Source organism: Tinamus guttatus, unplaced genomic scaffold (genome assembly GCF_059628265.1).
Source record: "Tinamus guttatus ecotype Peru unplaced genomic scaffold, ASM5962826v1 Tinamus_guttatus_pri_ptg000115l, whole genome shotgun sequence".
NCBI classification, from domain to species: Eukaryota; Metazoa; Chordata; class Aves; order Tinamiformes; family Tinamidae; genus Tinamus; species Tinamus guttatus.
Window position 1 is genome coordinate 12124843 of NW_028288649.1, and position 24816 is coordinate 12149658.

The 24816-nt window shown below is 40.6% G+C and overlaps 1 protein-coding gene across 1 annotated transcript in view; it reads right to left on the reverse strand.

Annotated features, from left to right (window-relative positions):
• The window catches only part of CREB5 (cAMP responsive element binding protein 5), a 232631-nt gene that overhangs the window by 181279 nt on the left and 26536 nt on the right, over nucleotides 1-24816 (reverse strand). Inside the window, exons 2-4 of the mRNA XM_088521209.1 lie at nucleotides 15917-15988; nucleotides 12826-12919; nucleotides 5387-5508 (exon numbers count right to left, since the gene is read on the reverse strand). Coding sequence (XP_088377335.1) covers nucleotides 5387-5508; nucleotides 12826-12919; nucleotides 15917-15970 — 270 coding nt within the window. The 5' untranslated portion in view covers nucleotides 15971-15988. The remainder of the gene's footprint in view (nucleotides 1-5386; nucleotides 5509-12825; nucleotides 12920-15916; nucleotides 15989-24816) is intronic.

The window sequence follows — 24816 nt, forward strand, 5'->3', positions numbered from 1 at the left end:
ATTTTCCTTCCGCTATAACATACCAGCATATAAAAGATTCAGGAGGAGAGTAGAGAGTCTGAGGAATCTTTGAATTGACAAGGCACAAACACTCTTATATCATGTTGAGATGAATGCAGAAGGGCATACATCTATATTTATACAACACACACATCTCTGTAGTCTGTCAGCAAAGGGGACCATGAGTCCTTCATTCTTGTTCCTGTCTCACAGGAGTGAAAGTTTCTGCTAGTTTCAACTACTAGAAGCAGAAACTGCTAGTTTCAACTACTGTGTTGACTGACTGCCTGTAGGAGTGAACTTTCTGCTGTAACAGGATGATGAACGAGATTAAAATGAGATCGTATTTATGAAGTGTTTCCTTCCCTCCAGCCAACACAGCTTTTGCAGCTTCTCCTACTGGGAATGCCCGATTTCAAAACGGCATTGCCTGCAGATGAACAACGTGTCTCCCAAGCGTGTTTCTCCTGCTGTTGACATGATGGACAGGATAAGGCTCTTGAGGGTGGGGAGGCTCATTTGTTTGGTTTTATTCCTCACTCAAAAGTATCCAAACTATAAAAACAACTGGAAAGAAAAAAGAAAACCACCAAGTTTGTATAACACGAGAAATGCTTATTAGATGTTCTTATTTTCTCTTCAGGCCACTGGTTTTGTATTTACATTTTTCCCTTATTGCAATGCAAGAAGTTTCCTTTAAAAATATTTAAACAAACAAAACCCATCACATTTATTCTGTTTGCATACATTTCAGAAGACAAAGAGAAAAACCTCTAGGCCAGGAATATATTACATATAATTTGAATCTAAGGTGTGGAAATGAAGTGAAATTTTCTACCAAACTACACCTGCTCAAGAGACAGACTGTATGATTTTTCAGCTCAGCTTGAATTCACTAGGCCTACCCAAACACGTAACATATAACACAGCAATATAACAGTCAGAAAATATTTGCAATATTCCTCTTCTGGAGATTGCAGCAGCACTGAGTTCATCGGGAAATTGTGTGGAGGTGTAAATTAGAAAGGTGCATTTTACCTACCCTCTTATGCCGATATGCAGGAAACTATCATGGTATAAAGGACAGAATGAGAAAGTAGAAGGCATAAACCAAGTTATGCCTTTCAACAGCATGTCATGCTATAGCATTAACTCTTTCTGCACAAAACGAAATGGGATACTTAAGCTTTTTAAGCCTTCTGCAAACTGAATGTATTTAACCACCAAATGCTCTATTTTTTTTTCTTTGCTGAACTACTTCATTTTGCTGAAGTTTTTTTTAGCATTGAGGTGACTACAGTGGTACAGCATTCTTAGAACAGTAATATTAAGCATGTAGAAGACTTGGTGGCTTTCAGCCTCCTGAATTAATGGTGAATAAACCTCATTAAAACCAAGCTGTATTTGAGCATAGCTGTTTCTCTACTTTACCTGCATAGCTAACATGGAATAAGGAGTTCTGTTCAATACTGTTGAGAAAAATTCAGGATAAGCCTGATAAGCCAGGAAGTGATGCGTTGTGACTCTAGCATAAGAATATGATCTTAAAAATGCCTTTATATTGGAAACATTTAACTTGCTATTTCTAAATGCTCCTGGACATAGTGCTCTACATGCTACAGCATGTGTATTTCCACTCTCTTGTTTCATGCAGGTAGGTCAGGCAAAATGCAGTTTAATAAACAGATCCTGGCTCTTCCCATCTTTGACATGATCCCCTCAGACGCAACTTTAATACTCAGTCCAAGATCTCACAGCAGGGCCTATGCAGTAGCAGCAAAGGTCATGGGTTTGCAAATATAACCCATGACAAATGTTTTGGATACTTAATGCTCAGAGCAGTGTAAACCTAAAACCTGCAGCTAGTAGGCTAAGATGATCATCTGATCTGCCAACACTGCATACCTTGTTGGTTTGGGTTGCAGATTTTGCTTGGGGCAGAGCTGTCAATTGCTGCCTGCCCCAAGCTCCTGGGAGCTTTAACAAATACACTCTTGAAAGTGGAAAAATGGCGTGGGTGTCCTTTTAACTATACTAATTTCAGTGGTGAATTTGGTGGGTAGGATGCTTGGGTCAGGAGGAGTGCCATCAAGAGGAGGCAACAAAGTCTCTCTCTCATACACTTACCTATACGCTTATCTAATCTTTGCATTCAGGGGCTGGGCCTTTCCCGGACAGGCACTTCTAGCGCCTGTTTGGTGGCATAGCCTCCTGGGGAGCCAAAACACTGACAATCTCATTTCACTGTATAACTTGTCCATTCTCATTTCAGTCCAGGTCCTAAGGGTCATTATCATTATTACTACTCTAGTCCACACAGTCCTCCAGCAATGGCTAACCCAGCCATATTTTAAGAGAGAGTCCTTGCTGGATTAACTTAAAATCATTAAAGATGAGACATAGTAAGCATGGGAGGCATAAAGAGACGTTATTCCCATTTAACACATGAGCAACTATGGCAGAAAGATATTAAGTAAGTGATTTGTTGCAGGTCACCCAGCCAGGATGCTCATTCGAGGGCTTTCCCCTCAATGCTACCTTTCCCAAAAGGCTATGTGCACTATTCCTAGGATGTGCACGCAGCCCTTCCCAGCTAACTTGGAATGTCAGCAGTCCCCATAACCAGCTTAATCACAGCAAATTATCATAGACTGCACATGGACTCCCATTTAGAAGAAGAAGGAGCAAAAGAAAGAATATAGCTAATTGGACTGTCCTTTGAGGGCTCTTTTGAAATGAGGACTCTCAAGCAGAAAAAAAAAGTTCTTATAAGATTTCAGCGTCAAGTCAGGCACTAAACCACAGTGATATGCTAAAACAAACGTTTCTGTCATAGTCCCAAGAAATTAACCTGACAGAAAGCATTTTTGGAAGACTTTTCTGAGGCACAAATAAGCTTTGCAGGCTGCTGCTCAGCCCCACAGCTCTATAGGAGCCTTCGGAGCTCCCCATTCGAGGGATGGGCCCTTCGGAGCGTTTTGGTATCAGCAGCCCCAGCCCAAGGAGCCCCTTCCTGCCATGGCCTCTGGCTCCCCTCTTTGCGTAGAGCCCTACTGGGACCCACCTCAGATTCCTCCCTCCGGGTCGGGGGGTAACGTAAGAGTGAACACGTAGCCGACTAATTGGAAACACAAAGCAAATGTTACAGGTTAGCTAGCTGGTGGTGGCACTTTCACTCTCACCCCCTCTTTTTTTCTTTTTTAATTATTTCCCCCTCGCCCCCCGTCATTCATTTTTGCTCCCTGGGGACAGCCCAGGGCAGCTGCAGGGGTGAGGAGAAGGAGGGCAGAGTAACACTCAGAGGTCCTTAAACAGCTGGTGTTATCAGGTAACCCAATGCCCCTGTCCAGGTTTTAATCAGATTGTGCAGCTACCTTTCGTGAGCTGAAGTGGACCCTGCAACACCAAGTTGTGTGATTTTTGGCTAGCTGCACAGAAGCCCAAGTCGATGATTTCTCCTCATCTTCTACTCCTGCAAAATAACTACCATACAGTAAGAACTGCTTAGGAATCTTCTTTGATAATAACCATTTGCAAAGAAGTGCAATGTGCAAATGGTCCCCTTGATCTCAGACAAGTTTCCTCTGCAGCACACAAGAAACAAAGTATGACAAGTTAAATATAAAACTGGTCACTTTTCTGTCATTGTGTGGCTGTTTCCTAACTTTATCCTGCAAATAAAGTTGTGAAGGCCAAACTAGCTGGGATGTTTTCCCAGCCCTTGACTGAATCTTGAACTTTTTCACATTTGGACACTCTCTTTCCTTGATACTACCTCTTGCTCTTCCTCTCTTTTTCTCCTATATCTGTCTCCTGTATCTTTTCTTATAAGTCTCACATAAACTATGTTTAGACTCCTTCCCCAGTAAATCACAAATAAACTACTCTTAGCCTCCCTTCTCCTATTCTTTCTATGTGTCTCCTCTCCTCTCCTGCTTCTCAGCTATCATCCTTACCTCTCTGCTAAAAAGCCTCTTGCAATGCCTTCTCTCTCAGTCCTCAAAGTACTTCAGACTTCTTTCTGCAGGACCCTGAATGCTGCCAACTTCAAATTTCACAAGGCCCAGGACCCACTCAGGCACACATATGGCTCCAATGTATGAATTTTGAATTGAGCAGCAATAAGTGACATGTAAAACATGACAGTGAACAGCAGCTACCAGCAGAGTTAAGAAACAGTCCCTACACAGGGAACATTGGCAAATGCTGCTCTGAAAGACAAAATAAAGCTCAGGAAAAGTGCCCTCTGGTTTTAGCACCATCGCTGTTTCACAGGCTTCTTTCCTTACATTGAGCATGAGGTGTTGGATAATCAGACATACACAGATCACTGTGAAACATAGGCCAAATAACCCAATGTTCAATAACTGTAGGAGTACTGCAGCAGGGGACATATTACATGAGAATTTCCGAGAGCTGCAGAGATGGGAGAAGGTGAAAGAGGGGCATAAAAAGGAACGATATGGAGGGGAAGTATTTAGTAGCTTGTTTGAGGGCTGCAGCGAGGAAGAAGGAAGCAATATGAGCCTGTAGGAAGCCCCACATTATTCACGTGTTTCAGTTCTCAGAAGCAACCAGAGCTTTGATGCTTACTCAGATGTTAAAATTTCACCCATCACCTCTTGCTGGTCTCGATAGTATATTAAGCTCTTTTACAATTCCTAGGACATTTTAAACAGCTCATTAGGATCCCTCAAAACACTCGGACAATCCTTGCGCACAGCAGTATACTTAATCTCATACAAAGCGGACCATATAATTCAACCTAAACTTATGGACGCTAATTGGAAATGGGATACACTATCTACTAGGTATTGAAAGTTAAAATTTTCCCCTCCTGTATGAATACTTTATGAGAAATGCAGACACATAGTAAAGCTGGTAACGATGACAAATAAAAAGCAGGAGCTCACAGTGCAGCAGGGGAAAGAGCAAAACTTTCTGCTTTTAATGTAAATGCCTCCTCATAATCCACATTTCCCTGCTACGTTTTTGAGCTAGCTTGCAATACTCACTTCAAAGATTATATAATTTTCCCAAGCCTCTCCCTCAAGAGGTGTGTGGTTTATAATATAGTTTACTTAAAAGCAGGGACTTGGAATTAAACCCTGGCAACAACTGTTACACGCTTTTGGAAAAGCAATGCTGTTTTTTGAGGTTTTTTTGCCCTTTTTTTTTTTTAATGTCAACCCTTTCAATAGTTTAGAAAACATGCCACTACTTACAATGCCACCTAATTTCTCACCCAAAGGTTAGAAGGTAATAGAGAGGTAGCAACATTGGGTTACTACCAGATGATAGAGCAAGCAGCTTTCACACAGCATCCTTAAATGCTTGCTTGAAAGAAGTAAAAAGGGCAGGAAGAGATCGATGCACCACCACTCACCCTTTTGTTGTTCTCTTCTTCTTGCGCCTTTCTAAACTCGTGCTCTAAGGAGCAATCAATGTCATTGAAGAGGCCCACTTCCTCACAGTTCTTCAGAAAGCGTGTTGGTGTAGGAGTCTGATCTGAGAATGGGAAAAGAAATAATCACTAAGACACAGCACGAAAAGGAGAGGGAGACAGAACCTCTCTTTTCTTGGAAGACTGTTTAACTATTTAACTTGCCGATGCCTTCCCCCTCCTATACATCACCACTGAAAACAAACCACATGGCACTGAAGGTTGACACTGAGTTCTGTAGACAGGCAGGGACTGAAGCCATCGTTCAACTCGAGAGGCAACAGGACAGATTTTCAGAGAGCACGTAGCACACAAGTGCCTATCCCTAGCATGTGCAAATGGTCATTAAATTTAGGCAGAAAACCCCAATGATAATTGCATGTAAAACAACTTGCGGCTCCTATGTTAATGTGTATTCACCCTGGAGCACTCAGGGAACTGCGGCAGATACACATCAGTTATGCCTTCACCACTTGAAAACCACCTCAAACATTCACAGCTTCATATTGTGAAACACACTGCAAGTAAGCAAAGAAGTCCTGCTCAGTGAATTGTTCCTCGTACATTTTTTGAAGGAGTGAAATGATATTTTAAAAAAGTTGTGAAATAACGACATTTGGCCACAGGGAAGCTTCGGTATTCTTGTTTTCATCCAAAAGTGTTTTTGTTCATAAAAACAATGGGATTTAAAGACAAAGTACATTTAGCGCATGTCTTCATCTCTAGGAATTTGTTCCCCCCTCAAAAATAATTCATAATCTTTAATGATACAGGGAGGGGAAGCTCAAAGTACAAGATTTTCAGTCTCCTTTCGCAAACCTGTAAATATAGCAAGTAAAATTGCCCAACAGACTGCTGTTTTGGGATAACCTCAGCCATTCTTTCTCCAGAAAGCAAAAACTGAACCCAAAGTTGGGAACCAAGAACTCTTCATGCAAAGATTAGCATGAGCTAACTCCATTCATCCTGAAGCAACTTCCGAACTCCTCCACCTCAGCCTCTTCATCTCCAAATAAGTACAAGATAGAGCCCTACTAACAAAGATAGGGGATAGTCCACACGTTTCCATCAGATTTAGACCGCAAAACAGTCACATTCCAGGCAAAAGAAACTTAGAAAGCAAAAGGCTGTGATCAAGCAGCAAAGAAAAATCTCCTCCCTCTTAGTTCCTCTTTTCCTAGCTCCCACATGAACTCGCGTTGCTTTGTAGTACCTCATCTTATGGAAAGATTGTCCCAACTCTCTTCAAAAATCACCTTCTGTACAGTCACTTACAACAATCCTATTTTGAAATTCATTCTACCAAGAGTGAAAACAAGGGCCTGTCACACTAATCCCTGTTGCCCATACAGGGCCGAATCTGACCTCAGACAAAAGGCTCCCACTGCAGTGAACTCTGGGGATAAAAGCTTAACTGCCTGTGCCTAGCCAAGATGGGTCAGGTTCTAGTATTTCCCTGTTGCAGGGAACAGTTACCAGACAGAACCAACATTACATGAGCAGCATAGAAACGCATAGCAACTCCTAAACAAAAGAAATGTGTACAAAAGGATATAGAGTTTCCACTTGGAAATTAAGGGGCGGATCCTCCACTTATAAAATCAGCATGAAGCTTATTTCCACCTCTAGAATGTCTAGTCCTACAGCTTTGACCTTTTAAAGCAATTTAAGGGCAAGGCCCCTAGTCTGCATGTATACTTCGAACGGAACATATTCATGTAACGTAAGAAGCAAGGCCTTAATGTTAAAATTCTGTTTTTATTTCTTTTGGCTTCAGCATTATTCTTGCGAGCTTAAAGGAAACAAGACTCAAGTGTTTGGGAATGCACATATATTTATCTATTAGTTTTCACAGCTAACTACTGTATTACCAGAGACAGAAACATAAGGCTTTCCAAGGATCTTGCAGGAACTCAGCGTAAGGAGCTGAGTCAATGAGGTGCCGATATGGATGGGAGCTGAGGACACGCAGCACTTTACAGGTCTATGCCCTAAACAAGTAATGCCAAACTAACCTCTAGGGTAACCTCACCGACCTCTGTGGATTTACACCAGAGTTGTCTTTGGCCCTTGGACTGCAATTCGTACTGGAAATGAAGCACACTGAAAATCCAGAGAAATAGATTTCATTCACAAAAAGCATGAAATATTGCTTTCGAGACTAAGAATGGGCCTTCAAACACACGAAGCCTTCGCTCTGCCTCCTTTCCAATTAACTGTCTTGATTTATTATATAACAATCTTAGAGCTTAGTAACACTCTTTACACCACTTACATACAGATAAGGTATTTGTAAGTGATTAACTCAAACTCCCTCTGTGGTTATTGTAGTTCCTATGGTCCAGAAATTAGACTGGCAGCAGTTCAGAACAACATTTCATTAAACATACAATCCTCCTCCTACCGCCCCAAAAATCAAACAAAGAAGAGTCTACCCAGCAACCACCCCAAGCTCCACCTGAGGACCTTCTGAAAGCCAGCTAAATCACACGTACACCAAGGCCAAACGTTCTACCTTACATTACTTCATCTTTTACCATTCATAGAAACCAGAGGTCCATGAAACCTCGGCATTTTTATGATGGTGTAACTGTCAAAATAAAATAAAATAAACAGGCTTTATAATGCTGGGACGCTATATAGTCTTGGGATTCGGGTCAGTTTGGGTCAGCCCTAGATATCTAGATATCTGGCCACTATACTGAGCGGCCATCGCAGGTCTATTCAATTAATAAAATCTTCCCATCCACAACTGTGACTACAACAAGTTTACTGTGTTTTCAGGCACCCACTTCTAGCCAGCTGTAGGCTCTTTGCCATCCAATAATTGCTTAGAAAGTTGTTTCTATCCGGTCTTATTACTAGGTTGAACACAGAACCCGTCAAACTTGCAACTAGGCAATAAATATCTTGTTTGGTCTACTACTCCAATGAGCAATCTGCCTGTTTGTTTACACAGTCCTCTTTACAGATGGGCTGAAAGAAATGTTAAGTTTAAACAGATTCTTAAAATGCAACTGGAGAAAAGAGTAAAAAAAAAAAAAAGCTTGGAGTCTAATCTTTGCAGATTCCAAGTCAACCTGTTGTGTTTTATGGGAAAGAATTTCAAAACATCTCAACAATCAGATTCTAGCTGGAACTTTATACACTGAACATAAATTGGGTGCTAAACATACCTAAAACCTGTTCTCAACCACAGTGCTTGAGATGATGACTCTTGATTTTCTATGTTCATTGAAAATATATGCAGTAAGGTGATGGAAAATTTGAAGTCTTCGACAAAGTAAAAAAAAAATCTACTAGATATTCACTTTGGCTGTGGGGTTTGGGGGTTTTGTTTGTTTGTTTTGTAATTACTGAATTAATAGTCTCTTAAATAAAACTTGGCGCAATAAGTTTCTATCAAAACAGCCTTAATAAATACAGTCCCATTAACTTGCTATACAGAGGGTTTACTTGAATCACCTACCAGAATGCATTTTGTAAAATTAGCCTGGGTTCTGGAATTTCATCTCTCAAAGCCTGAATGGAAATACTAAAGCATGATATTAGTTCAAAAAAAAAAAAAAGCTGGAGAATTAAAGGACAGCTATGCTAACCATGCTTTATTTGGAAAAAAATAAACAAAGATTTTCAAGATTTTTAAAGTTTATATAGACCATTAAACTACTGCAAATGTTATTCATCCTCAGTAAAAGATATCTAATAGCACAGCTCCAAAGTGTGTAACTTGATTCTTCATCTTTAAAAAAAAATGTTTAGTCTCATGTGCCGTAATAATAGACATTTGGCTTGTTCAGCTGTGGAGCTTTGTTGAATTTATATACTTACCCATGTCATAGTTTCATGCAATGATAACAAAGCCCAAGAAATAGGACCAGCACTGAAATTGGAAGGACAAGCTCCAAGAAAAGGGGAATGGTCTGAGAATTTCAAGGAAGTTTCTCTACTGATTGAGCAAGTTACCACCCACGTGTGCCAAAATCTGCAGGTCACGACACCTCAGGTGATGGATGAGCTGAGTTGTGCACAGTTGTACCCGGTGGAACTGCCCTTGCAAGGAAGCTCGCAGCTGAGAGCTCCCAAGAACTTACTTTGTTGCTAAATTATTTGCTATGGACTGACTGGACTTTCTCTGAGGGCACGTACATTGGGTACAACACATCTTTAATCCCTTCTGGTCACTCAGAACTTCACATCAATGTAATGTTTAGTCAGCACATCAGCATAGTGATGGCATTTATTTTAGTCCAACTAACTACGAAGTTTCCTGCAATGATGACTGGTACATAAAACTGAGACAGATTTTATAATATTATCATCTCAAACAGTTCTTCTTTGGCTAAGAAATGTGAAAATGGAAACCATAAATGACTCTATATCCATAGTCAAGCAGGCTTTCAAACAAACACACAGACAAGAAATACACACACAAAAAGGAGTAACTAACATTACAATCTTATTACTGTCTTTTAAAATGAATGTCAAGTTATCGACAGAAGAATCACTTGTGTTTTAATGAAATGCCTCTAATGGACTTCCTTTTCATTGCAGTCAGAGAACATAGCTATTTAGTGTATGTATGTACCTCATGTTTCTGAATTAGTTCAGGAACCACCAGATATAATAACTCTTGTAAATACAGCAGAGCTAGTTGGTAACAAGGAACGCTCTTGGCTAGACATACCTCATTAATTGGCATAGCGCCAATGGCTTCAACCAGGTCACGTAACATTGGTTATTAAACACTGACCCTGTCCACAAAACATCATATTTTGACTTCACCTCTCACTTACAAATTTGTATTTCATAACCTGGCACAAATTTCAATCTCCAGAAACAAGTTCCTGCTTCTTGAGTCATGTTTTGCTCAGTTTCTAAGTTGTGTTGCTACAAAAATCAACAGGCCTGCAATTTTAATGACTCTCTCCAATAATAGTTCATAGAATACTATGAACACATAGGACACTAGAATGGTTATTGTGTGTTAAACATTGTGTGTTAAACATTATTGACACTAGAAATAATTTGAATGCTATCTTAAAGCATACAGGCTGTTTTTTTTTGTGCACTAATTACTTTGAAGATCTTCACTTTTTTTTTTTTTTTGAATACTGAACAGATTCAAATACAAAAGGGCACCTTAAAATACAGTATGCAATATACTGTAATAAAGGAGAAAATCTGACTTCGAGGCAGCTTAAAACATACGCACTAATGCTGCACCTGGCTTATTGTTGGGCGATTGCTTCTTTGGATCTACTGATGACAGATACAATTCCCCTTCCCCCTCAAAAATCAAATGAGCAAAAATGCAAAGAAACAAGAAGGAAGACATGAAGACAAATGTCTACGAGAAAAGTCTGTCTCTTTTTCCCATATATCATTAAATTTTCATTATGAAATTTAAGAATAAAACATCTTAAACTTTAAGGTATTTAGATTTCCTCAGGGTTTAGGTGGGTAATGTGACAACTATTTTTCAATGTCTCTGAGCAGAGAGTAGAAGATCTATGATGCTACCAAACTAAGGTCTGCAAAATGCCAAACAAACCCACCAAATGACTGTAAAGGAAAAATCATATATGACAGCACCAGGTTATCAGGCCATTGTGGTCAGAAATACTCACCACAGTCTCTGAGAACATGAGCAGCTTTTTACTCTTTCATACCACAGAGGATATTCACACATAAAGCATAAAAAATATTTCCCTCAGACACAATATTATAGCCATTTTGGCCACAAAATTCTTCGTTTCTGCATCCCAAGTGGGCTGACTGCAGGGCAGCACCACTGATGGGAAGCCTGGAAGCCATTCAAAGCATTCCCCGGGAAAGCAGTCCATGGACAGCTATATGACAGAAGTTACCAAACATAAATGGAGCTGTTGCACTCAGGGGACTTCTGATGACAGAATATACTCCTCAGAAACAGCCTTGGAGAGGCAGTTGTTGCAAACAGAAAGCTGTAACGAAAGTGAGCACTTTCACAGGGGTAATGTGCCCGAAGTACAGTGTTCCTCAAATCATTTCACTGCCAGAGGACACTGCCAACAGCGAGGGCAGCATTTTCTCACTTGTACTTGCAAACACAGGACTCTGCGGGCATAGCCTGGCATGCACATACTTTACAGGCCCTACTCTCTAATGTGCTGCATACTGTTTCTTTCTAAACTTAGTCTGTTATGGCATTTTCCACAGTAAGATGAAAAGAAACTTAATTTAGGATGGGGGCTGTCAGATTTTTCACCAATACCTAAAGTCCCAAAGGCAGAGACCAACGAACAAAAGCCTAAATGAAATAAATGAAAGTAATTGTTACCCAAATATGATTTCCTAGGGTTTATCCATAAAATAGGGGGCCCCCTTGAGAGCCCCCTAATTACTATATTTGCACACAGAATGGTCAGAGATGAAGTTTTGCTAAGCGTAGGTACTGTCACATGACAACAGGCACAATTTACCTATAAAAAGTCTGTTTCAAAAGGGAAGTATCAAAAAATGGCTAACATCCACACATACATTTGCATCAAAGTTTCTTTCCCACAATTACTTTGAAACCTGAAGAAATGTTAGTGCCATTATTCCTAAACATCAGCTAGCACAACACAAGGAATATACAATAGGAAAGCAAACAGGAGAGCAGAGAGGCAGTGAGATTAAGATGTAATGCCTGTAAATTCACCCAACAATTACTAAATGCAAGCAAGCCCCCAGTGTGTGGATACTGGACAGGAAAATGAGAAAACCACATCAGAAAGTATAAGCTCTAATTGCACATAAGAATAGATCTGTACCCCACGACATCTGCGCATGACGGGAGAAGTGGAGAGAGATGATTAACTCTGGGGGAAGAGTGTTGGATATTACCCCCTGTTTTACCTTTCTTCAGCTGGAGAATTTACAGCTATTTAAAGTGGGCAGGTCTTTACAAGGGTGACTCTCGTGATGTGGCCTATTACGGTTGCTGAAGGGAGCTTGTCAAAGTTAAAATAGTGAGTCTTGGGAGAACGGTCTAATTGCACTTCATTAACACACTCAGTGCTGGGCTCCCAGGTGACACGCTCTTAAGTGCCCGTATTTCACGGGCACGCTGACAAGGGACTCGGTGACAGAGCTGCCAGCATGGCTGGGGTTCAGCAACCTCCCTCCCCCTCGTGCCAAAGCTGTGGGAAGGCCCAGGAACGGCAGCTGCCTTTTTGTCCAAGGAACCGCATTCCAGCTTATTCCATCTCTACTTTTGATTTAATTGCAGCGGGGTGGTGGGGGGGGGAGGTTTAAAACCAATCTTGGAGGTATTTTGCCAGTAGCTTTCCAGTAGGAGTCATGCTTTCAACATCATCTGAATAGTTATCTTGACTCTTGGATTCATGTCTTCTTACCTGATAACATATTATCTGTTTTTATTGAAGGAAACTTCAAAGTCATTTCATGTTTGTGCCTGTGAATCATCAGATGATCCTCTGTTGGAAAACGCTGTCAGGCAAACACAGAAAGAGAGAGAGAGAGAAAGAAAGGAAGGGGGGAAAAAAGAGGAAAAAAAAAAAAGGAGAATTTAATTCGCTAATAAACTTCTGGCATTGGACAGAAATTCAAAAATGAGAGAGAGAAAGAAATGTATCCAGCCATCCAAATGGCACAGTCGCAGCAACAGAATATTTGAAAATACAAGTGAATATATGTAACAATTACCTCTGCTTAGAAACATATTTGCTGTAATGCTCTCTGGGGTTAAACACAGAAAAGTGCAGTGCATTTGCTTAAAAAAGTGGTAAGATTAGGTCTTGGATTGCAAGGGTCTCGGACACCCGCTCCAGTTACCCCAGCCTCACAAGTCATCACGTGCCTGCACAACAGTGATAACTGCTGCTGGGTATGCTACTAGCCCACGGCAAATGCTAAGTAAGGCAGGATAATATCTTAAATCTCTTTACTGGATTTTTTTTCTGCTTTTGTATCTTCCTGCAAACTGTACTTGCTGAACAGCAACAGCAATAATTAGAGAAGCCAGGCTTTTGTGAAGTATTCAGGCAAAACGCATCTATATATCAGGATGAATCTGATATATTGACTTGATTTAAACTGACAGTGCAATAGTGCTCAGTATCTAATGACTATTTATGATCTTTTATGCTACTAAATTGACTTCCTTCCCTTTGTCAAGCAGAGATGATGAAGGGCCAGGCTTTGTAAGAAACCTATAAGTGCGCTAACATCTTTATCACAGAACAAAATGCTATAACAGCTTCTAAAGTAGAAGAGATGAACTTGAATAAATACACAAACACTTGAGCACTTAAGGTCTCAGGGCACAACATTCCCGTTCAGTTTTCTTCACCAGAAGGTGCGTACACAGGGCTCTGCTACTGCAGCAGTGCTAACAGGGTTGTTTCAGGGCTAGCAGAGGCCAAAAGATGTATTACCATGGCTTAGGGGAAAATAAATAAATAAAGAGCTTTTTAAAGGAACAGGCACATAGCAAGCAGAATGTCAAAAACTGGGAATAACAGAGTTAAAGTGACATAATGCTCTCAATATATTATATTCTTGGCTAAGTGACTTTGCTTGTGGCTATAGCACAAATAGTTGCAGTGCGTTACACCTTCTGAGAATCTCTCTAAGGCCATAGACAAAGCAGTATAAATAATGGGAACGAGTTCTCTGGAAAAAATAAATAAATCCCCAAGACCTTTTCCTCTCTGCGAAATCCTGGTTCACTGCTTACTCATCTGGAAGAAATGCAGCACTAAAAATTTACGTTAAGAACAAATGGAATATGTGAAAGACCTTGCTCAATGATATTGTGAGAAAAAAAAACACGGTTCTTCTCATGGAAATGAGATTTTCCTTCATGGAACACTGTGCTCTGTCTTCAGGGTGAGATTGGCAGGGCTTATAGAAGGCCTTGTGTGACTGAGAAGCTATTCCTTCAGTCCAGACCTCTGTGTCTTTTCTATAAATCTATTTTCTAGCTTGTGCAAAAGACCAGCTCACTCACCCCTCAAATATATGCAGTGACTGCTATGGAGAAGCAAATCCCCGAACAGGTTGGCTGGATAACAGCTCTACTGTATCCGCCCCTGTCGACCCCTGGTTTACAATGGGCAGAAATCACGTTTTGAAATGGGGCGTGAAATGCTTTTTAAGAAGATGAAGTCACCCATAGACTGCTCATCTTCCCAAATCCTAACAAGGCACCACAAGACCCATCTGGCAAAATCTAATGGAGCTCATCCGGGTTAGCTTCCACTCTGCTGGGGAGCCTAGTTACTAACATTAACGGGTTGGAATCCACTGATCTGAGTGGAAATAAGTTTTTCAATTTAACAAAAATGTAAAAAAAAAAAAAAAAAAAAAGGCTATGAAACGCAGATATTTTTATGCTATCTGTGTGATAGAACATGGGGAAGTCAAAAGTGACAAATCCTTGTTTTGAGGGGCAACCAGCAAGATGCATTCTCCCATTTAACTAAATGGCAAAAGCTTCTTGACCAGCTGTTAACCTGATCTGAAGCTTCTCTTTCTTGTTTCAACTCCTGTTGAAATCAACACCTACACTGCACTCATAATCGCACAATACTTCGTTCATCCATCGTGCTATCATGGGAACCTAAAGGGTTGTAAAAATATTAGCCAGCTGAAAACTTTCAACATACAGTTAAAGCAGGAAAATATTACCCTCATTAAAAGAGAGGGAAGCTGGGAAATGGGTAAGCTAAATCACTTAAAACAGAGGCATACAGGAGGTCTGTGGCAAAAACCCAAAATATGTCCTTGCCTGGAGATTTTACTTGCAAGAAACCCTTAAGCCTCAATTCAAAAGCAAAACAGGTATAAAGCCTCTCACTTCTTCCTAGTTTTTGTTGTTTGTTTTGTTTTTAAGATCAAGCATCTAATGCTACAGGTCCTATTGTACCCTCAGCAGCACACTTCAGATCACCAGCCAAGTCAACAGGAATCCCACATGTACATCCTCAAGCAGAACTTACCTACCAGTTGTTTTTCAAATAGGGGACATTTAGTACAATGATTTCTTAAAAATAAAAATATTGGCTAATAAGATAGCACCCTTTTTAAGGATTACAAACACAGAAAAATGCCAGGAGTGTCAACATACGCACTGGGGAATATACTTACTGCATTGCACATCTAAGGAGAAGAAAATAAAACGTGTTGCCTTGCTAACCATTAAAGGAATTTGAAATACTTGGCTTGAAACGTTGGAGTTAGGGGCAAAGGAGGAAAAAGAAGCCCCTTGATAAAGCAGATTTACCAACTCACTCCTGAATAGCAGTATGTTTGCTTTAAACATTTTGCAATAATATCTTGTGAGGCAAGGAGGGAGTTAGGGGGAAGGACTTAAAAAAACAAAACACACATTATTATTAGACATGTGTTAATATATCAGGAGGCATTATACAAGCCAGAGCTAGTGCTGAGGACTCAATTAATATCACTGCTGACTCCACTCACCTGTGAGCAGCCTGGGGCACTGCAGACAAAAGGCCTCTCCTGCTCCAAGTTCATCTTTGATTCCTCATAAATCTACATGTTAAAAGGAGGAGGGGGAAAGAAAGGGAACCTTTGAATATAAATTCTAGACTTCACACATACATGCAACATACAGTCTTCAAATTTGGTGTTTTCATTTCTAACTCCCCAAATAGACCAGAAAGAAGTTCTCATCCTCACATTACTGAATTTGCTAATATTCAGCAGGCTCCCTACAGTCGAAGTTCTTATTACTCCTTTGTGTGCACATATTTACTTTGAAAGAAGAAAAAAAAATGCATTAGGCTTTCACAGCAGAAATCCTGCCTCAGAAAAAAACATATGTTCGGTGTTGTTACTAGATAAGACCATGTCTGCTCAGAAAGATCTTGAATGAAGAATTTTTGCCTTCCATCTGCAGCTCCTGCTGAACAATATTAAAACCAGGTATTCAGGTTATTTCAGAGAAAGAACCCGCTTTTTGAAGTTCTTTATTCATATTGTTCAATAATAATAACTTAAATATATTATACTGTACACACAGTCTGCGCACACGGGACAAATATCCATCAACATCCTTTAAATGTTCTACCAGATCCCAGAGGCAAAACTGTAACAGCCCCAGAGCCCTTGCAGTTCTCTGATTTTGAACTAAAGCCCAGGGGAAAACTCCTGGCTCTTGAATAAACACGGGTGGTTTTTTCAATATAGAATACAGAAACACAACTCAATTTGGGTCGATCTTACAGCAGTGTCCCCATCTGGAACGGACAACATCATTTATACGAACATTTATAGCACTTAAGGGTAAATCCATCACTTCTTTCTGAATGTCTTGTGCCTGTTCTTACAATTGGCATTGCAATCTAGCATGTGAACAGCTGAAGCACCTTAAAGTGCACCATATGTCTTTTGCTTCCAGGCTGCCTTATAACTCCAACCTCAGGGCAGCCCCTTTGCAAAAAATACAGGATTTGTGTTTGTAAGGGTCTTTCAGGCAACAAAGGAAAGACAAATATTTTAGTGAAGAAGTAGAACTTGGCTCTGAAGTTGCAAAAAAAACAGCAGAAAAAACAAGTGCTAAAATTACTCTATCTTGTTTCCATGTTTAAAAACTATAGTCCATTTCTCCCAGTTATCAGGAATACCTTTACCACGTTTAACACTTGTCACCAAAGCAGCTTTCCTCTCCAAAAGGTCCTATCTTTCCCTACAAACTACACTGTGAACATTAACATCATTAGAGACCTGTACTCACAGCAATCATGTCTCAGTAGTGCAAGTTCTCCGTTGAAAGAAAAAAAAATCAGATGACAAATATTCTCCCTTCTTCTCCCACCGCCGCCAACTTTTAGTTAAAATTTACTCTAGTGGATAGCACCACATATACAGAATACATCCTACCTATGAGCTAAGGAAAAAGTAAATAGCAGAGCACCATCTGTGTGTCTCTGCTGGTTCCCAGAAACATCATCCAGAGGTGAAGAATGTCTCCATTTTCACTCAGCCTTTAACCTCCATGTGGATCCCATCCCCAAAAGTGATAATTAGCCCCAATTGGGGTTTTTCAATATGGACATCTCTACCAAAACCTGGCCTGGGCCTGGTGATTTATTGCACCAAACATGATCAGATGTTAAGAAAGACCCTTAACTCAGATTTGAACTATCTACACAAGACTGGAACTGAAATAACGAAAATTGTACCTAATCTACTCCTTTAAGATTATTCATATCCTGTTTTGATTTAACTTACATCTATGCTCAGCTGAAATAGGATACTCATAATCAGAAATGAAAGAGTGTGTTCACATACGGGCTTGTACGAAAATAACTAAAGGTGTTAAATTACTTCTAATTTCAGTTATTTCAGTTCCAGCCTGTGCATAGACAGGCGGCTAAGTGGTGAAGCAATAAAAATTCTCCGACTGACGCTGTAGTGCTGGAGCGAAGCAAGCAGGGCAGAGATAACCGACTAAACAAACAAACCCCCGCAAAAACAAAAACAAATCCGCCATCGAGTTTGGATTTTTAAATCCACCTCTATTTATGGTATGTGACCCTGGGATGTTGTCTTTCCTAAAGACCTTTAACAGGGAACAGAAAAAAAAAAAGACAAAGTTATGTGCAGATAATGAAAGACTTTATCTGATATCTCAATTACTGCTGCAACTGAAGCACAGCCAAAGGCTTGTGTTACCCCTCTCTCCTCCTCAGGGGAGGGTGACAACTGCATTTTCAATTGCAGAACAAGGGATGATACCCAGCTAAAAAAAACACAAGAGTTACAATTCGGATCCCAAGTGTACAAGCAAATTTCAAAACACCACCAGGAATCCTTTTGCTTTTGTTTTCTTATTGACTAGTTTTTTTCCTCCCGCCAGGAGCCTGCGATTTTGATCCCTAAATCCGTAACACTGTGCTTTGATAACAACTCTCGAGGTTATATAAATAAGTGTCAAGTAAGCACCAAAGTAATAGAAGAGTTACAGACTAAAGTCCTAAATGTGGGTATCCCCCTCACAAAAACCTGGACTTGGATTTTATTCTCAGTACCCTTAAAAAAAGAATGTCAGATTGGGTGTCTAGGCATTTACCCCAAATCTACAAGGACCGGCTGGTTCCCGTGGGAATCGACATGTGCAGAGGCTAAACACAAGAATGTCATGATCTGGAACGGGGATGTCACAGGGGACCACCAGGACACTGGCTAGCACCCCCGACCTGTAAAACATGCTATAAAACAGCAGTACAACCTCTAGAGCCCAGCTCTGCTGTGCTGAGTTGCTATCTGCACGTGCCGATAGCGCTGTGGTCGTGACGGTATCGCGACCGGCCCTCTGAGAATGGTAAATCACGGAGTCACAGCACGACTGAGGTGGGAAGTGACCTCTAGAAACCATCTAGCAACTCCCAGGCGAGCAAGGGAAGCTGCCTGCTGCTTTTTGAGTGCTTGGCTATTGCCAGGCATGAGTTTTGGAGGAGTTTGCAGCCCTCGGCTCACAGGCCACCTCGCAAGGCCTCCAGGGCCGCGTTGCCCAGGCCTGCTCTTCCGCAGGGGCTCCGGCACGCGCGAAGGGCCCGGAGCAGCCCTGGCAGCATCTCCACAGCACCTAATAAAAATAAAGCACAGCAACACTTCCATCCACACTCAGGCGCTTATTAACCTTCAAGATCTTTAAAAATTCAAGCGACACTCACGCACTTTCCATGGTGCAACGTGTGACTGCCACAATTAACTCACACAAACGCTAGCAGAATCTATGAAGGCTACAGAGTTAAAATATTACGCAGGCCTGAATTTTTGACTTCTGTTTTCAATAGCTTAATTTATTGCAACTTCACGGCCTCTTAAAAGAAGCAAACAAGAATGATAGCAGTAAATGAGCACCAATATTGATATGTCAGCATTAGTTCTGATATTATTAAAAATAGGCACAAGTAGGTTATGCAGCAGAAAAGGGGGCTGAATTTTAACAGAGATGTTAACAACATCTGCCAGCATTTATTGCCCTATTGTGAGCACGTAAAGAGCCTTGTTGGCAGAATATATATGGGAGGAAATCTGCTGTGCTGCTGTAGCCTGCCATTCTCCAGAAATATCACTCTGCCCGGCAGAAGCTGAGGTATTGAGAAGAATAAATAAATAAAAATGTAGCAGAAACATGGAAGGACTTCTCCAAGCTGTGTTATATGTATGAGAAATAAGTAAGTTCTGCAGCGAGCCAAGGCTTTATTTCTCAATATCCAAATACAATTCTTGTAAGCATCTTTTATAATAATTAATAAAAATGAAGCACATGAGGAATGAAAAAGCAAAACAAAAAAATGAACAAAAGAAACAGAACCACCCTCGAAACACAGCGACAAACTACATCCCCTCTCAACAGCATCCAGGAGAAAGTACCCTCCATGCTAAGGCTCTTCAAGGAGATTTTACACAGCTTCACAATTGGCTCTTCTGGATTGAAAAAGTAGTTTTAAGAATTGACACCAAGAAGGCATGCTCCTTTCTGCCACTCTCCCTCTCCCTTTTAAACTCAGCAGTAATCTTACTGCCTTACTGGTAAAAACATCAAGCAGGCTTGTTTCCTGTTTCAATGTTATTCTTGAAGTGGGCTGCAGCAAGAATCTGATTTTCATTGGGCTATTATTATTTGCAGCTGCGCGACCTTTTTAACCCTCCTTTAAAAGTGACATTTCAGCCTTCAACCTCAAGCTGTCTAAATGTTGCAAGATTTTCAGCCCTCTGATTAGCAGCAAAAAAGAACCGATGGGGAGGCGCACCACAGAGAGCCGAACACAGGGCATGGCACTGATGCCAGCATTTGCACGAGCGCGGAATTACACTCCCAGGAGCAACCTCGTTGCTGGAGTTAATCACCTGGGCGCACATTTGGAAGACAGTTTCTGCAGGCTGCTGTGACCAAGGTGACTCAGATTCCTGCACACAGGAAAAAATCGCTAGCAGCGTTAACGCACAGACATCAGCACTATATGAAGCATCACCTGTATTTTAGGGCCATGGCCACAAGAAGTGAGAGGAGATGGGGTAATAACGCAGTTGTAAAGAAAATTAAAGAACCCCATCAGCATACACAGCATTTTAAAAAGCAAGCTATTTGTACTATTAACAGGTAGTTACAGCCTTAATTACAAATGTTATTTAAAATTGTTGCTTTGGGAAGTGCAGAGCACTTCAGTTAACACCTACAGTTGTTCCTAAGGTGCACTTGCATTAGCAAAGCTGAGTTTAAGTATCCTTGTACTGAAGCTGTGCATGGTGTTTTTCCTCTGCACGGGCCGTTCAGGGCAAGGGCTTGTTTTCTAAAACGAGCACCATGCTTTCCACATGCACACACTCATCATCATGGCTGCGGCTGCACAACGAAGGGTCTGTTAGTACTGCCATTGGAAACCCCCTCGTTTCAGGATTAAAGCATTTCCAAATGCTTCTGGATGCTGGGAAGAAAACTGTGCCTGGAGACCCCAAGAAGGCATTTAACGTGAGGCACACTGGAGCGAGGGCTCTAGCTGGTACCCCAGTGAAGTTTTTGCAATCGTATTTATGACATTTATATGTGGAAAAACACTCAGCTCGGGCCTTTATTCATTTGTTTTAAAGCAGAAGAGAGCCCCATAAATCTCCAGGCGGAGCGGCCAACGTGCGACCGAACTCGAGAGCAAGCGACCCCGCTTCGCCTGAGGCCGGGAGCACTGCAAGGCAGCAACTTCCCAACTAATAGTAAAGGAAGAGTCCAACACTGTCTGCCACCTGGGCAAGACATCCTTATTCAGCAGAGGACACAACCGGTCCTCTACACAGGATGAGCTTTATCTCGAGCGCAGTGAAAAAGCTCTGGTTTAAATGGTTAATCTCTATTTCCAAGGCTCTCCATTTCAGTACAGGAAATCCAGCATGGATTAACTTGGTACAGAGCAAAGGGATTTGCCATTTTACAGAAATGACCGTGGGGATATTGAGCACAGGCACTGGGACACGCAAATTAAAAAAGAAGGAAAAGGAAATAGGACGAAGGAAAGGTGAAATTATGTATATATATATATATATATATATATATATATACATATATATCTGTATGCAAAACCCGGCACTTTTGAAAACAGTTCATGAAAGTTATCTCAGCATAGAAATATTCTATAGGAGAAATTAGATCTTTATAGGGAAGGATGACTATTATATCAACTCTGGAAAAACACTTCTAGGAGTGATGTGGCTCTTTTACACTCTGCAATTGGCCAAATAGGGACTGCCTCACATGGAAGGGGTCCAGGCTTGTACTTCTGCAACTGTCCTCCACTGATGTCATATGCAGAACAACTTTAATACCCACTATCCCTAGTTACAAGTCTGATATAATTATTTCAGCCTCAGAGAGGCCAGAGTGTAGCCTCACTGGCAACACAGAACATGCAGTAACACAGTATAACCATAAACCTATGCAACGCAAGAAGAGATACACATTCAGCCATACATATTTCACAAGCCGGCAGATCTGCAGCACCTATATAATGTTTCCATTTTACCTATAGGCATTTTTTTTTCACTGCTGGAAATTCAATAGCTAAACCAGACCCATGCAGTAAAACCAACATCTAGGTCTACAGTCTTAATGTGCCAACAGTTAAGGAGAACATCAAGTGTCTGTGGGTGTTCAAAAAACATCAGAATTTCAGGTTTATCTCAATCGTGGAAGAAGACTCTTGCTCTGTACCTTCAGGCAGTCCACATAAGTGCTCATATTAAAAGGTTAAGTTGGACTGTTGAGGCTCTTGAGATAGTCAATGGAAAGAATGGCTGTGTCAGAGCAGGATTCAAGCAGAGGCTTTTAATGATCAGCAAAAAAAAAAAAAAAAAAAAAAAAAAGGAACCCTCTACTAACTAACTCACAGGCTTCAAATTTTTAACTTCTTAGATAGGATGTGCGTGGGGAGAGGATCGGCCTTTACGTGAGTCATTGTCCATCTGAAAAATTATTCTGCACAAAGGCCAGGGGGAACAACTGCAGAACAACCACAGCAACACAAGTGACAGGAATCCTGCTTCAAGAAACAAACACTAGCAGCTAGTGTTTTAAAGGGAAAACATATTTGCTTTGTTCTTTCTTTACGAGCAAGCTTTAGCCTCTCCCTGCTTGGGACACAGTCCCTTGGGGCACAGAACACCCACACAAAAGCTAAAACCATCCCTAGCTGAAATCAATATTTACTAGCAAACTCCTGAAAGATTTAAAGGAGAAGATACACACAGAGTCTCTATTCCAAACTCTCCCAGTCATTTCAACATGCGTCTGATAACACCTGCTCCCATACTACTACTTTTCAGTGGGCTGCACATTTAGCACCACTATAATGCAACATTTGATGCCCCAGCAAGTTGTTAAAAGCACAAACAGACAGCTCAAAATTGTAGCTATAGTAATTTAGGAGGTGAAGAGGAAAGGGGAAAATAAATAAATAAATAAATAAATAAGCACCAGAAAATGCACAGCTTCCCAGACAGTCTGCCCCAGTTTGCACTCATCTCCCAAAGGTTAACAGTACTAAGTGGGGAAAACACTCTGTCTTTCGCAAACCCTTTCACAAACACAGCCCCACTTCCAGATCTGGAGAAGCTGCTATGCTTCACATCAGCGGTTCTTATGCCAAGAGCATTATCGTGGGTGTACGAAAGAAAAACAAGGCATCTTCAGATCATCTTCACGAGTCAAGACGGTTCATCATGCTGATTGCTGTGAAACAAAAAAAAAAATCTACTTCAAGGAAAAATTCCAGTGCTCCACACTGGAGAGGAGCTACGGGAAGCCTGCAAAGGGCAGAAAAGGCAACTGCAACCACGGCGAGAGATGAAGCCCACGAAGCAGAGGGTGTCAGTGATGAACTCCCAGTAACATCTGGCAAATAAGCTAATCTTTTGGGACTTTCCAATGTTGGCAGATAAGCGTGTTGTCTGTCCCTTCAAAGGCTGACCTCATTTCTATCCTTGGGTTCATGGCATGCAAAGCTCTTTGCTACAGTCACTTTTTCACTCACCCCACTCCCCCACAACAACAGTCATTATTAAACACCAAACAACTTTGCCTATTGTTGTAGTTTGCATACAATTTAATTAAGCATTTCCCCTCCAGGAATAATATTGACTGAAGGTTTTGAAGGGTTGTTTTGTTTTTCAAGTGTACTATAACTGCAGTATGCTAATTGCTTTGGTTTACGATACACAAATAGATAAAAGAATTCACCTACCTTGCATGCAAATAAACACTTGGATTTCCAAAGGGAAGGAATTAAAAAAAAAAAAAAAAAAAGAAAGAAAGCCTAAAAGATATCCTGAGGGAAACAACAACACAAGGCTGCTTAGATGACTTTCATACCAGAAGCAGTTAGGGGTTTAACATGAACTTTGAAAATTCTGCCAGCCCAAATTTTCCTTCTGGTCTATTATATAAAATAATCCTTAAACAAGAACTTTCTATACTTTATGGACACAGTTCTGTAATTTTGTATATTTAAAATAATTTACTACTAAGGCAAATTTCTCTTGTTACTTGTTTTTTTTTTTGGCTTCATAGTTAACAGCATGCAAGACAACTCAAGACTTTCATTACATAGAATAGTAAAGCCATTAATAACTCAGTCACAAGCCATTAATTATTAACTTTCACCATTGTTTTTTAATTACAAGTTTTAAAGAGTTTTGTTTTTTTTCAAAAACTAGGAACTTCTCTCTTTTCAAAATGACCAAGATTCCTGAATCAAACCCTCTGAGTTCACTGTTCTCAGCACAAGAGAAAATCCTCTGGGGTAACAAATCCCTGCAGGGAACGCGGGAAAACCACAAATCCCCTCAGCACAATAGATTCTCTGACATCCAAAACTAAAAATTGTTCTTTTCAGCCCTAAAAATCCAGGACAAACTTAGGCCTGATTTGTAGCACTTTCACTCCCTATTAAACTTCATATGTATAGAACTACTGGAATTCTCCAAAATACGTACCTTATTTTCAGATACTTTTAGTTTACTTTAATAGTTTCTCACCATCATATAACAAGTTTTACTAACAGTAGCGTAACAACTAGTCCAAGTGAGTTTCATTTGGACGTAGGTTTATGCATGTGTTTGTATGAATATGATGGAGTCGTCATACTTCATTCATTATTATAAGAAATTATGAGTTTTGGGTCATGTTTAGAAAGCCCCATAGTTCCGACTAGATCAGTCATCACTGTTACTTGTTTTGAATATAGCACAATACAACTGAACCTAAAAAGCTGCAAACAGTAAGCAAGGATTTGCTTACTAATTTGCTAACTAATTAGTAAGCTGGAAAAAAAATACACTCAGAGAAGCGGCACGTATCAAAC